This window comes from Catharus ustulatus, chromosome 3 (assembly GCF_009819885.2).
Source record: "Catharus ustulatus isolate bCatUst1 chromosome 3, bCatUst1.pri.v2, whole genome shotgun sequence".
NCBI lineage: Eukaryota > Metazoa > Chordata > Aves > Passeriformes > Turdidae > Catharus > Catharus ustulatus.
Window position 1 is genome coordinate 47,345,844 of NC_046223.1, and position 15,591 is coordinate 47,361,434.

Consider the following 15,591-nt stretch of genomic DNA (forward strand, 5'->3'; position numbering starts at 1 on the left):
TTACTATATTATATATAATAATGTGACATTCTTTTTTCTTTCTTTTGATGGCTACTGTTTGCATGCTTAATCCTGGGTTTTGTAGTCCAATATCATGGTTATATCTGTCTCACAGTGTATTTGCAGCAGCTCCGACAACATTTTGTTTGGCCAATCTGGCAAACTCATACATTCCTTACTGCATTCAAGAATCAACAGAAGCAGGTTGGAGGAATATTTTTCTCTGAAAAAGATCTGTCAGAAACTTTACGTTGCTTCAGAATCTGGCAAAAAGCTCTATTGTATCATTTAATATTTTTTGTATTAATATATGAGCTTCCCATGTGACCTGAACTACAGTAACTTTTGTTTAAGCAATTCTGCATTTTATTTTGTGTCTTTTTCATATCCTTTAAAATATGAAGTTAAAAAATCTCCTATATGGGTACATCTTACAGGTCAAAGACTAGTTGATAAGTTATTTTTGTGACTTTTCTTTTTGAATTATTGCCTATTTTGCACTTTAGATTTATCATGTTTTTTCCTTTTTAAAATGTAGTGAAACAACAGGGCATTAACTTGAAGGATGTTCCTGCTGACAGAGATGAACATTTCTGGCTGCACAACATAGGCTACGAACTGCCTTTGATTTTTAATGATTTTTTTTTCCATTTCAAAGAACATTTGAAAAGTCAAGGTTCTCTTGCATTCTTGTTAGATTAGCTGGTTTCACTCAGAAAGTTTTCCGATCCAATGTCAGGAAGTTTCCTCAAGGTCAGGAGGTCACTGGTTCCATCAACAGGAACCTGAGAGATATGTAAATGTGCTTGTATGTACACTCTGCAGAAGGTGTGTTGATGTGAATATCTGTGTCCTGTCTGCTGCATCACACAACACTTCTTCATATAGTTTGCCAACCTTGATATGGGTTCAAGTTCAACAGCCTTACACTGTTTGGTAGAGGAGAATGAAGAGGACTTACTAAATTTTACCTGTTGCTGAGTATGTGTGGAGCAAGGAAAAAATGATAGAACATGGAAGAAAATCCTTGTGAATCATGGTTTGCCTTACGAGAGAGCAAGAGAGGAGAATGGGTGCTGGTTTGGAGGGATATAGGGTTGTCCTGAGGAAAGAGACTAGAGAAAAGCTGGAAATGTGGGGGGAGGGAGGGAAAGCTTTTCTCTTCTAACCTGGTTTTATCACAGTTGACTGAGATGATCCAGCAGTAGTACAGAACAGGATGGATTCCCATCGTAATAATTGCCAGATCAACATTTAAGATCAGTAATTCTGATCGGACTTAAACAATGACTTATTGACAAGTTTTCTGCTTTTTTTACACTTGTTTGTTTAAAGATTTAGCTCCCGAGCTTTACTTACTTTCTGTAGATAAATTCTCAGGATAAATTCTTTGTTAATGAAATGGGAAATCTGATATCTTTAAAATGAATGAATATATGAGCACTGCATCTGTTTTTATGACAGTCTTGAGTAATCCTTTGCTCTCTGTATACAAATACTCTGTTCTCCATATATACATAGTCTAAATGTTTTCTGTATTGCACTGGCAATGATCATTCCATTCTTTGTGTTTTCTTTCCATGCAGACCTAACTTCTTTGTTTTTACTGTTTTCAGAAATCTGCTTGCGTAGGCCGAGGCTATTTCTTTTGGGAAAGTATAGAGGGATTTGTAATTGTTTGTAAAGATCTTACTAATTATCTAACTTTCACATTTGGATTTGTCTGATTTTTAAATTATTAGCTCTGGCTTTTTTTTTTTTTGTGTCTGTGAACATGTTTGCAGTGAATGCTTTTTTTGTCCTTTCTCTGTAAAAATACTTTCCATTTGCATCTTATCTTTTAGAAAGAACTTGTTTACGATTTAATCTTACAAGTATAATTATATATTTCACTGAATGGCACTGTTTTTGTCTGTTTAATTAAGTGTTCATTGTTTAACTATTAATATTTTTTTGTATTTCACTAAACTGGATAACCAAATTTGGATTGAATATTGAGTCTACATAAATATAAGAATTGCCACTACATATTTGACATATAATGCTTGATTGTGTTGCAAAGGAGAATTACCAAGACTTTCAGGGTAGAAATGCTAACTTCCACTGACTTATTTGATGCTGTTGGAACACAGATGAGTGTAGTTGTTTTTGTAAAAGAAACAAACCCCCCATAAAAAAAAAACAAACAGCCCTCCTAAAGTTCAACTCCCCTCAACTCTGCAACAGTTGCATAGGTTAAATCAAATTATGGAAGGTGTGTGAAATAAAGTGCAGAAACCCTAAATAGACTGTGGGAAAGGAGTGATCCGTAGCACAGCCTGCAGTCATAGTTCCCAGTTATCCAGTCAGCCTCTATACGGAAGTTGGCAGGTGCTCTTCAGGGTCACAGAAGTAATTATCTTTGGATGGAAAAAAGAATAAAAGGGGGAAGAAGAAACCCTAAAAGAATAAAAGATAAAGAAGAAGCACACCTTATTTCATCTCATGCTACTGTAGAGCCAAGATGCAGAAAGAGAATATATTTTAACACAGAGCTGTAGTTTTATGAAACATAGCTAAAGTGTTTTGAAGTATTTTATGTATTCAGTATTCAGAAGTATTTATGTATTTTATACCCATTCAGTCTGTGCTGCTTCTGAGCAAAGATTTAGTCTTAAGTCTTTGTACTTGTCACACTTTTTAAAAGTTAATTCCTTTCCATTGTAGTTGATCATGGTAAATATTACAAATACAAGATTATTTGTATGTGTGAAAATTTCTTTAAAAATATTGTCTGAGGCAATGTGAAGGTGTAAAATTTACCTGTACGTGTGCACAGAGTTGCATATAACAGATAGAATGAATGAAGATTCTTTGCATTAAAAGTTAAGACTTCCTCAGAGATGACCTTATGGATGATGAGATTCTATCTAAAAGATAGAAAAAGTAGAGTAAAGTAAAAAAGAATCATATCTATATCATACCAGGAAAGGGAGATTTTTGTTTTATTTTCTAAATTCTGATTCTATGATTTGGCTGGATGCTTGAACTCTGTCTAGAACACTTTTTCTGATCTATTCTTCTTCTCTTGCTTTTCTACTTGATTTATCTGTTAACTAACATTTTTACTAATATTACTGTTTCCAGACACTAGGGACATTGCCACATTATTTTTTCATGTGTATTTTGTGTAACAGGTTGAGCATCCTCAGCGGTCCAAAAAAGCAGTGTGGCATAAGCTGCTGTCTAAACAGAGGAAGCGAGCAGTAGTGGCCTGCTTTAGAATGGCACCGTTGTATAATCTGCCAAGGTAAGAGCTGTGTCTTTCACAAATGCACTAATGCTCATAGAGAGCTATTTGGTAAGCTCAAAAGGAAAAAAAAGGAAAACCAGCAGTTGATAAAGTACGTGGTATTATAGTTTGTACATTGCTTTCTTTTATTAGATTTAATTACTTTTTTCTATCTTCTGAGAAGAATGAGAAAAAAAATAATTTTCAATTTCTAATTTCAAGTCTAATCCTGAACATAGAAAATGCAATTATTTGAGCACAATCCAAAGTTATCTATTGCTTTTATCTTAATATTTTTATTTAAAAATATTTAATTATTTTATATTAAAAAATAAAACTCAGCAAAGTGGTAATTTATTTAATTTATTGTATTTATTTATTAAATTTCTTTAAATTTTTGTTTATTATCTGTTCCTAAATAATTATTGCTATGTTTTAGTATTTTAGTGGGACACAGTTTTAAATATAACATTTTGTTGTAAATTTTCTTTTTAAATGGTTGCTTTGATAGGTTTAACCGTCGAAGTTTTGCTTCCCTTTTAAATTATTGTTGTAATGACTGGACAGTTCTTCAATCTAAATGAAATTCATATTGGCCAAATCTTCTTTTTAGAAGTTTACAGCTTTTGTTTTAAATGTTCCTTTCTAGACACCGAGCCGTCAATCTCTTTCTTCAAGGCTATGATAAATCTTGGATCGAGACAGAAGAACACTATTTTGAAGACAAACTGATAGAAGACTTAGCAGTACGTCTGGGTGAAGGGGTCATAGGAATGTATTGTGGATTAACATTCATCTTGTATAGTAATAATTATAAATCTGTGAAGTAGCTAAGATATCACTTAAGCTATTTCTACCCAAAAGGATGAACTATAACCAAGTCACTCTGACAGCTTTTTAAAAATTACTCGCGATGGAGATTCCAAAATCCCCTCAGGCTGTTTGCTTCAGGGCTTTAGTAACCTTTTATAAAGCTTTATTTCTAAATTTCATGTCAATTGTTGCTGTCATTCCCCTATCTCTTATCTTTTGCCCTGTGGAGAACTGGAACAGCTTTTCCCTCCTGTTTTGCTGCTAACCTTTGTGTATTTGAGGGTTACATAATCCACATTAAAGCCATTTAAGTCAAAAGGTTAGAATATGAAACTAGAGGAATCTAGTCTTAGCTCAGTCAATTCCTTAGGAGCTGTCAGAGTCTGCTCCTTCACAGAAGAATTCTCTTGTCAGGGACATGAAGATTTTTCCCAGTGGTGAAATGTTAGAGCCACATCTTTAGCCTTGTAAATTCCTATGGTGATTTTCATTTAAGTCTGGGGTCCTCATCCCTTACAATTGTCTCTCTGAAAGGTAGCTTTTTCACAGCTTTGCAAGAACTAGTGTTAGGAACTGTTTAAGTCTCTGACAGGTCCAACAGAGCAGTCTTTTTATTGTAAGGAGAGCCTGCTCTCTGCAATAGAGGAAGCTGACTGTAAAATTTCTATTAGAAAAAAGTAATAATCTGCTTTTACTGCTTAAAGTTTATACTTAAAACCAGCTACCCATGTTGTAAACAAATTTTAAAATTAGGATCAAAATAAGGAAAGGGGAATCAGCAGCAATGAGCTCAACACAGACAGACTGTGGAAGTTTTGCCAGCACACGTGTAGAATTAATTTCTTGTGGCATCTTTATTGTACGAACAAGCTTTGTGAAAAAACAAGAGACTTGTACAAATGTTTACTTTATATACGGCCTTTTAAACTGATATCCCTATGTATCCCAGCACAATGCAAGTGTTTTAAATACTGCAGGTTCAGTCTCAAAAATAATTATGTATTAGCAGTTGGGAGCATGAGTTTGCAGTGGAACATCATAGGTCTTTGCACATGTGCATGCATGTGCAGGTGTGTTCATGTAAAGAAATAACCCAGCGTGGTCATTTGGCTACACTGACATGGATTACCTCCTTACCTCCACAATGAACCTATATATTTGCTAAGTTATAAATAAGTCCTTACCAACTGAGAGCTTGACAGAAAAACTGCCTCAGAGAGGACAGAAACAGACTGGCCTGGCTTTTAGATCATCCTTTATTAAAACAAGTACAAGATTTCCCTTGTAATTCCTCAAACATACGGGTATGTGTGTGTTTCCATTGCTCTCCTGTGGAGAGATGTACTGCAGCTTTCGTTCAAAAGAGCACACAAAACTCCATGTGTCTTTTAAAAACATTTGCATCACATTCATACTGCCTTAGAGCACTCAGTCTCAGAAGGGTGAGAGTTTGAGTTTCAGCTTTGTGGAACTGACACAGAATGCTTTGTGGATATCATGGAAGATGTGGTTTTGTTGCTGGTGAAGGTTCCTGTTAGGGAAATAATACCCTGGTTTACAAGGAATTTTAGCAAGTTTATTGAACTGTCAAGATGGAATCACAGCAGAGACTAGGGTAGCAGAATTCATCTGGAAGGGGAGAAAGGAGGAGCCTTGGGCTCTCTGATGTGCTCTTGAAGGGTTGTCTGAAGTTTCTGGGCTGTTCACATATGAAATAAGAAAATGAATCAAATCAGGACCCAGAACTCTAGGCAAGATTCCTGTCCTTTAACTCTCTGTAGTTTGTACACTACAATCTTTTATGCCATAGTGAGTTCTTTCTCAGTACTGAGAACCTTGGCCATCCTTTTCTGCTAAGTAAAAATAATTTAAAGGAACAAACACAGTCAAAACTGACTTCCTGACTTTGCCAGATCCTGGCAATTTATAGACTGGTGGTAAGAGCTTTTTCTGGGATTTGAGAATTGAGCATTTCCATCACATAAAAGCAGATAACTTGACTTACACTTGCAGTTTTGTTCCCTGAATCATTTGTCCTTAAGCCTGTTGTACAAAAGTAGAACTCCTTCTTTCACTTGTGAAATTAAAGCAGAAAAGTATACACTTGTGCTCTTTTTGAGGAGCTTAATTGGGCTGATTCTTAACTGAGATTCTACAAATCAAGCCTCTGAGGAAACTAGACTTTTAATATTTGATTTTAGCATAATAAGGTATTCAACATTTTTATTAATTGTAAAAATGCTTCTGCTTAAGTAAATAGGTTATATGAACACTTATTTGACATAATTGTTTACTTGTTTTATTGGTAGATGTTAGTGGACATAATAACTTGTAAGAACAATATGTTTAATAGAAATTCAGATGATATAAAATAATAATAATAATAATACAATTAGATTATATAGAATAATATTTTTTAAGTCTTCAAGATTTAGAAATGGCAGCTACAACTTACCTGACCTATTTGTTTTACCCTCTTATAATACATTCAGGTAAAGCTTTTTGTTTTGCACTTTAATAATAATAGGGCAAATGTCTCAAGACATTGAAAATTAAGCATACTTATTTCCCAGAAATATCAGAAAATCACTGATTCTATTGTTCATGCTGAGCTTAATAATTTCTACTTAACTCAATCATTGGTGACTTTGATCCTCCATTTAATTTCAATAAATCTATGTAAACTAGTAACACACTAACACAACTTCTGCCCTTTTGTTTCATCAGTTTTTATAGCATTAGGGAGATATTTTGGTTGATAACATTATGAAGTACAGAATACTGCAAGTTAATTAAAGAGAAAGGTCAGCATTCTAAACAAGATTGAAAAAAAAGAGGAGAGGAAGACATCCATAATTGTTCTGGTCTTATTATTGATACTATAAATATTATCACACACTGAAAAATGTGAAATGATCCTTGTATGGCCATTACAGAGTGGCATATGAAACAATCATTGTGCACAGACATCAGCTGAAGGGAATTCTCAGCTGCTACCAGTCATGTTTGGTACAGCTGCATGGGAAAGGTGAACTTACCAGGCCCATAGAAATGACAGTATTCATAGGCAGTATTCATCTTAAAGCATTCCCACAGGCATCTCTTTGGCATGTGAAATTTTTTTTCTTAATAGACAAAAATCCATTTTCCTTGTATTTCTGAAGTGGCCAACCCATCCTTATTCTTAACATGTAATATATGGCAATATAATAATGTAATATTCAATATATTTATTTATATATTTTAAATATTGATATAACATATAATATTACTTGTACTGTCTTATCAATGCATGGAATTCTTTTTATATGTATTTTGGTGTATAGTGCTAGATGAAAGCAAAGAGGAAGAGTGGGCATATTTTATGGAACTAATTTTCTTTGAATTACCAGATTCTTCATAGAAAAAAGTGACTGGGTGAAGCAATTTTGCTAGTAACTTGATAGGCAAAACACTTTCTGAAATGTTTTTTGGCAATTGATAAGAAGTCAGAGGACAGATTTGTATAGATGCTTTTCATAACTCTGCTTTGATCGTTGTCATTATAGTATTTAGGACCACATTTTTCTTTCAAGGAAAGCCAACTAGAGATGTCTAAAACTGAAAACAAAATAACCACATGAAAAAAGTGCCCCTCTTTATGCATTTATATATTATTATTCAATTATTATTGAATAATATATGATTTTTTTACATTATTGATTTGTCATCTCCTAAAATTCTACATCCTGCCAACATTGCTGTCATTGGTAGATAGAGCTCCTTGTGTCTAAAACTGTTGGTAAGCTTGAGGTTTGGATTTCTTCTCCCTCAAAGTCTCTCAGAGTGTCTCAGTGAACATTATACCTAGTACAGGCTTGAAATGGGATTCTCATTTTTATGTGATGAAACTGATTAACATAGCAACAGACAGTATAATAGTAAATGATGGCATTGGGTTGCAACTAGTTTTGGATAACAGAGTAAAAGATTGAAGTTCTTCTCAGAATCTAGGTAAGAGGATCAGTTTTTATGGGGAGAGGAAATCCAAAACTTTGCAAGTGGTATCATCTTTGTAAGTCTTCATGGTCATAAACACAGTCGGTGTTCAGTTTTATCATATTTCGCTTGGAAGTTACTTCCTCTTGGTTGTCCAAAATTACATATGTTAATATTTACTAAATTGCACAGAGTAACACGTTTTCACTATAGATAATTGAATATACTTTTAAAATTTCTTTTTTCCCTAAAGAAACCTGGAGAGGAACCACCAGAAGAAGACGAAAGCCTTAAAAGAGTTGATCCTTTACATCAGCTTATTCTGCTATTCAGTCGAACAGCCTTGACTGAAAAATGGTAGGGATGGTGTGAGAGCCTACAGAGTGTATTCAGATTTTCAGATTACTCCTGTATTTGAAGTCATATATGTCTCTTTTCAAGTGAGATTGCATAAGCTAGGCCAAAATGAGCAAATGAACATATGGTGAGTTTGAGTTACACTCAAACCTCTTTAGCTTGTGGAATGTAGCGATTTTAACATGACTTTTTCATGGATATGGATACTATGTTCAGGGCTTACTACCCCTATGTCTTCTGTCTGTGTTCCCTATTGACAGTTACATTCTGAATATGAAATATATTCTAGTCAATAATTAGCAATATTCACTTTACTAGAAGGTGTTTATGAATTTTCGAGTAGCGTGGTTGTAGCTGGCTATACTTTTCTATTTGTATGAGTTAACCAAGTCTTCATTTTCCAAAAATGCTTTTGTAGTTATTTATGAGCATAGAAATGATTTTAAAATATTTTAAGATGTTTAAAAATATTTTGGCACTTCAGTAGTTCTGCTATGACTCTAATCTTCCTCATTTTACCTTTCCTCTCTCTATTAACCAGCAAATTGGAAGAGGATTTCTTGTATATGGCTTATGCTGACATTATGGCAAAGGTAACTCATTTGATGCCTATTGCTTATTTTGTGTTTTAATTAAGTTAGTGAAGAAGTTCAAGAGAAATCATTTGTGAAGTGTTATTAGTAAATTGTGAGTTATCAGCAAATGTTTTCTTTCTACATGATATCAGAGCTGCCATGATGAAGAAGATGATGATGGTGAAGAAGAAGTGAAGAGTTTTGAAGTAAGATTATACTTGTTTTGTTTTTCTTGTCATGTTAGACATTATTTCATAGCTTCCAGCTGACATTTATGTTTTTTGGTTCATGGCTTACTGCAGCTTATTATGCCAGTGAACTGCATGTCACAAGCTGGATATGGCAGATATGAGTCCCCAGATTAATATTAGTGAAACAATAACATGCAGTGTATTACATAATATACAATTAAATAGAGAATAATTTAGTGGATCTTACGCATTTATCTCATTTAATTTTTTAGTTAGGTATTACAGATAGCAACTTATTCTAGAATAAGTCTGAAAATAATAGACTGTATCTGTTAAATTATTCTGCCCTACCTTTGGTTTGGATTCTTAAGATACTGTAATACTACTTTTTGCAGTAGTCGTTTGCATTCAGTACCAGTAATTCATACAGTTGTTTTATGTTCACATGTATATTAGTGCTTCTTAAAAAATGTGAACTTCTCTTCATTGGTACTGCTAAGATTTTTGCTTGTGTTGACAATAGGGAATCTATATTTATTGCTGTTTAATGTTGAATTTTTACTGATCATCACTGTTTAAGGATACATATAGGTTGATTAAAAGTGTAAGTGTTGAGTCCTTGCCATGTGCTTGCTCTAGGATCTGTCTCTCTTTTTCCATTAATAAAGTAGAGTTTGTAAGAATTTTATCTTTTTTGAGTGGCACTGAGGGAATTAGCTCTTTATTTTTTTAAATATTTTGATGTGTTTTGGCATATTATGATTCTGACATTAAACGATATCTCTTTTGTCTTTCAAATCAATTAGTACTTATGTTTCATATCTCTACTAAAAGACAGATACATGAAATAAACACTTCTATGGTTTCTTAAAAAATTCTAAATATACTGATTGATTTGCTTTAAAACTATCTGTGCTATTCTGATTGTTAAGGAGTGTTTTGGGTCCTGTTTACTCCATTGTTTTATAGAAATATAATGTTCTGTATGTTTTCTACATGATGCTGCATGATATAGCACTGATTTAAGTACATATTCCCTATTTGACTGTATAAAGAAATCATAAAGAATATCAGTACTAAATTCTTTTCAATCATTCAGAAGTCCAGTTGAGTTACAATTAATATACTCAATATATAAACTTTTGTTTCTTGGTAAATATCTCAGTATGAACCCAAATTTCAGTGGGTTTTTCTGAGGTTTTTTTCTTTTCCTCTGGAAATACAGTATATGACAGCATTGACAATCCTATATGCTCTTGTCAGGAAGCCTGTACATGCTTGTTAGATATCATGCTTATAGATATGAAAATTGTTAAAAAGAAGTCATTGAGTTGTATGAAAAAATTTATCAGTAAGGAATTTGTTAGTGCTCCTTACCTAAGTTGTAATGGATTCTTTGTTCAGCATTCAATTTTTTGTCTTGAGAAAAGATCCTATTCATTTGTTTCTCTTTATTATTTTTCCTGTAGCTGTGAAACTTATCTTTAAATAATGTATTTATGTGTTCAAAAGACAATTTTATGTATGTATTTGGTCAGTCACCTGCAGAAAAACATTTTGGACTTCTTTTTCTTATTACTATTTTGCTTCTTGTCCTTGCCCTTCCTTAAGGTGACAGGATCACAACGCAGCAAGGTAAAACAAAAAAATATGTGTGTATTTGTCTGGGTCTAATTTTGTGATTTTTCAGGCCCAACATCTTGGATAAGTTCAACTAAAGGGTCTTGAAATAATTTTCAGCATTTCAGTTCCAGCATGACATCTATACCAAACCCTTTTTGTGCGCAAGCTCTTTAAAGATTTCAGGAATTATTTATGCAAAATATGCCATGTAAAATTTTGATACTGTTTTGGGGCAAACAGAATGTCATTTGGCTTGTTCATGTTGTTTTGCTGTTCATGCCTTTTGTGCATCAGTTATCTTCTTTCTGGTTATAACTTAATTTGAATTATTAAAACAACTTATTTGGCTATTAAGGGAAAGTAGTTGATGTACTGGTAGAATTCTGTTTCCAGTATTTGTCACAGAGAGAGCATCAATCATAGTTCATATCTGATTCTGATCCTTTGGAGCCGAGTCCTTAGCCTTCATCATTATAGTATTTGACAGAAACTCCTTAGATACTCCTTAGCTTAAATGATTCCTTGTTCTTCCATGTTTTCTCTTAGGGCATAGAGGCAATAGCTCTGAAACTTCAGTGTTAATTTTTTTATTGGCTCAATTTCTTACACAGCCTTTTGTGTCTCACCATGAAAGCCTCACCGTTTTTTTCTGAAAGGTGTCCCGTGGCTGTGCACCAGACTACTTGCCTGCTTCATGCAGGTAGAAGTCTCGGTTCCCACTGTTGACTCAGGCCACCTGCTGGTAGTGCTGCAAGGCACTGGGATATTCTGGGAGAAGGTATGGTGTGTGGAGAAGCTAATTTTTGGTTCAGTTATTTGTGCTGTGGCTGGTGACAGCTAGAGTGCTAGAGTAAGCAAAGATGACTTGCTTGAGATTTGAAATGCAGAGATTTAGCTAATGGTCAGACTTCAGTCAGTAACTTCAAATTTTGTTTCCTATGGCAATGTAACCTTGTAACCTTCTCCCAGGAAAAGAGTAAGGTGATTTTAGTTGTTTTGTTTGCTAGCCTTCTATTCACATTCAGATCAAAGAAGAAAGAGGTTCCCATGCATTTGTGGGGAGAGAAGATGTATATCAGAATCAACTTTACTCTTACTCCTCCAAAAATTGCACAGGTCTGTTCTATCTTCATATGATAAAGACATTATCCTGGAAGATGAATTTGCTCACAAAAAGTTATTTAAAAGGTATTGTAATTGCTATGGACACAAAGTGCATATTAAAAAACTTAAAGAAAATATATAAGCAATCTAATAATATAATTTCTTTTTAAAATTCCAATAATTCAGCTATCCAAATACTACGTCTATCACTCTGCTTACCTGGTTGCCATACACTAAATCTTATCTACTCCATAGAAATTTTTTTCTTGCTGACCGTGAAGTATTTTGAAAGGGAAAAAAACACAACAAGAAATAACTGTTGCTTTCTTCATACATGCATTAAATAGTTGTGCAGATGTGAAACTGTACATACCAACTGCGTGTGTGCTTGTGTGCACATTTGTGTGTTTTCTTTCTGTCTGGCGATCAAATTTTAATGTTGAAGGCAGTTCTTCTATTCTATCCTGTGTGTGCATGTGAAAAGAGTGACTGTTCAATTTATATGGGGATAAAAGTCTTCTGCTTCTCTTGACTTTAAAAATACGTGGCATTTGAAGTCTTTAATCTCTTCACAGTCAGAGCAATAGAGAAATTTGGGCAAGCCTAAAATGTGACGAAAACGCTGAGTGTATTTTATTGACTGTTTTTTTTTTTTGCCCATATCTCATGCAGTGTAGTCTCATTTTTGTACAATTAATCTATTTTGGTTTAATAGTGTGGACAATAGGGATGTGACGATAATGTTCTCTGTATGTTAGTATGTTCCTGTCAGCATTTACCTGTGGGTATTTGCTTTGAGTTACTACAGTTGTCTTTGCCCCTTCTCCTTTGTCTCTAAGTTAACTTTTTATATAATGAACAGATGCTCAATGGATGGCCTGTAAAGTTGGTGTCATTGTCTCCTTTGATTCTATATAATAGGAAATTCTTTCAAATCAAACTGTTCCACTAGCTGAATGCAAATAATTTTCTGCACTTAAGTCACTCCTACATATTAATGTGGGCTAAATACATGTAGGATGGGAACTCAAAGAAAGAGAAAAATTAGCTCATATTTTTAAATTGATTTGTATTAAATTGATTTAAATTGACTCTTCACAGGAAGAAAAGAAATGGGGGAATAGGGTTCCTATGTCAGTTCTTTTCATTCCTGTTACTGGTAGCAACTTTTTTGATAGACTTCTGTATTCATATTTTTTTTGACAAAATGATACATTGTGCTGTCACTTATCTCAGACAAAAATTTTCAAGTTTCTGTAGAAACAAATAATGCAACCTCATAAGGCTCCAGCCCTTTGAAGTCAGTTGCCTTTATCTCTTACTGTCACAAATCCTGAATAAACCACTGAGTGTCCATATACCACATATTTACAATAAGTAACTATTAAATGAATTAAGATCAGACTCTATAATCAATTTTTCAGTTCTAAGAAAGTAAACATTCCAATCACACCATGTAAAAATGTGTTTTTCATCATCTTTTCCTATATTTAATGGATTGTATGAAATCTAATACATGCTTTCACTCTCTACACTACAGAATGCGTTATTTATTCATAGAATAGTTCTGGTTGGAAAGGACCTTTAAAGGACCTTGAGTCCAAACCCCTTGCAACAAGCAGTGGATGCTTCAATGCAGAAGTCCAAAAGGAGTGATTTAGGAAAAATTCAATTTTATTTATAGAACAAAAACCAGCATATATTGAACTTAAAGGATTAAAGTATATATAAAGATGTATATGTAAAAAGATACAGAAGTTTTATGCATGAGTTCTTGATATTTTAATTACATAGCTTATACTTACGCATGCCTGACTTTGAAATGAACAGATGTTTTGCCAGCATAAGACCTGCCTAATAGGATTTGTTCTCTGGACTAAACAGAAGTCTTGAAAATTTTAAAATATCAAGACAATTCAAAGGAGAACAATTCATCTTCTAATAGCCGCGTTGAAAGCTGTTTCTGTTCTTTACATATTTTTATTTATTCTCTTTAACTTAATGATTTTGTTAAAAAAAAAAAAAAAGTATATACTCTGTAAAAGTATGAGCTTATGCCAGCAGTCTGTCTTTTGGGGCTTGCTGGTGGCAGTAAACAAACCTTTCCATATGTCCTAGTTCCAAGGAGGACTCCAAGAATTAGTCTCTGTATGAATTTCAAGAAAATTAAAGAATTTCAGTGACACACTTATCAGTTAAATCTTCCCTTTAGGTTTGGCAGGCTTGTTTGCCTACAAATTCAAACTAAAACTTGTGGTTTTGCCCAACATATTTTGACATATGGTTTCATAATGATTTAAAACTCAAAAAACAGATAAAGTAGAAAATATTTGGGTCTCTGTTTTCCAAGAGTATGATTCAAAAGTTTCCTTGGTTTGGTAGGATTCTGGGAAAACTCTATAATATGAGAACACTTGTATGTACATTTGGAAGTGGTCAACTTTTTCCTATATAAATGGAAAACATCTAAGATAAAATAGATTTGTTCTTCATTGAGGATTGGTTTTGTTTTGGGGTGTGTTTCTTTTGGTTTATTTACTTATTTTTAAAATTCTAATTTTAAAAAAATTTTAATTCATTTTAATTATTTAAAATGTTTCATTTAGTGAAGTATTTTTGCTGTTTTTGTAATGGTTTGGTGAGTGACAGAAAGTTCAAATCATTGGCTAATTACTTTGGTAGTTGTCTTGGCTTCAACTGGCAAGGAAGTGGATGCAGTGCAAAAAAGCTGAAACTGGTAGCATAGGTAACAGTGCAAACAGTAAACACATCTTAGAGAAATGGGAATAACCTTAATAATTTAGTATACTTTTTAGGCAATGGCTGCCCCACTTCCTGTAAGTGCTGCCATCACATATATATATTTATATATATGTATTGACTTGGCATGGAGAGAGCAACAGTGAAAATGCATTGTGAAGCTGAAGAAGGAACCATCATCTTTGTGGGTTATCATCAAAGAATGGTTGCTTTTGAAAGAAATGCTTGTGGGTTTTTTTTCTTGTTGGTTTCTTTGTTTGGTTTTGGTTTTCTTTTTTTGGTCTCTTTTGTTACTAATACTCTAGACTTCTTGATTTCCATGGAAAATGCCAGTTCTCTCATTTTAAGCTGTTTGGCAATGCCTCTTCCTACTGTTCTTCTGTACTGCCATTGCAAGAAGTTGGTCTGTAGATTATGCAGATACATCCCTAAGCATCCTTAAAAATCTTTGATATTCTTATAAAAAATATTGTGCAGTGAAAGTAGTATAGCTGATGTTAGGCTTTTGAATAGTAAATTTTGCAATGAAAGAAAGATGAAAGGGTGTTGGATATAAAACAAAAAGTACCTAGAAATAGGAAAGTTTTTAAGAAAAGAAAGGTTGATCAATTTTCAGTGGCTTCTGAAGCAAATGAAAATATTCTACTGTAGCTATATTGAGCCTGTGATGTCATGGTTTTCTGGTGGTTTGTGTGTGTGGTGTGTGTGTGTGCGTGCGTGTGTGTATGTTTCTGTTTTGTTTTTGTTGAACTCCCAGGAAGAGGTTTAAACATGAAGGCAAAACTTTCAAACCCTAGCATGGCTAAATACAAAGCAACGCTGCCATTTTTTTTTCCTTTTTGTGCCTCCATCTAGATCTGTCACATAATTTAAAGCAAAAAGAAAGATACAATTTAACCACAGGAGAGCTAATAGTGTG

General features: G+C 33.6%; 1 protein-coding gene across 15 annotated transcripts in view; it reads left to right on the forward strand.

Moving 5' to 3' along the window:
- The window catches only part of RYR2 (ryanodine receptor 2), a 386,994-nt gene that overhangs the window by 321,469 nt on the left and 49,934 nt on the right, over positions 1–15,591 (forward strand). For 9 of the 15 annotated variants that reach the window (XM_033055730.1, XM_033055733.1, XM_033055736.1 and 6 more), the window contains 6 exons: positions 3,177–3,289; positions 3,921–4,017; positions 8,316–8,419; positions 8,961–9,012; positions 9,147–9,200; positions 10,797–10,820. In XM_033055730.1, coding sequence (XP_032911621.1) covers positions 3,177–3,289; positions 3,921–4,017; positions 8,316–8,419; positions 8,961–9,012; positions 9,147–9,200; positions 10,797–10,820 — 444 coding nt within the window. The remainder of the gene's footprint in view (positions 1–3,176; positions 3,290–3,920; positions 4,018–8,315; positions 8,420–8,960; positions 9,013–9,146; positions 9,201–10,796; positions 10,821–15,591) is intronic. The other 6 variants (XM_033055734.1, XM_033055739.1, XM_033055741.1 and 3 more) reach the window with 1 other exon arrangement.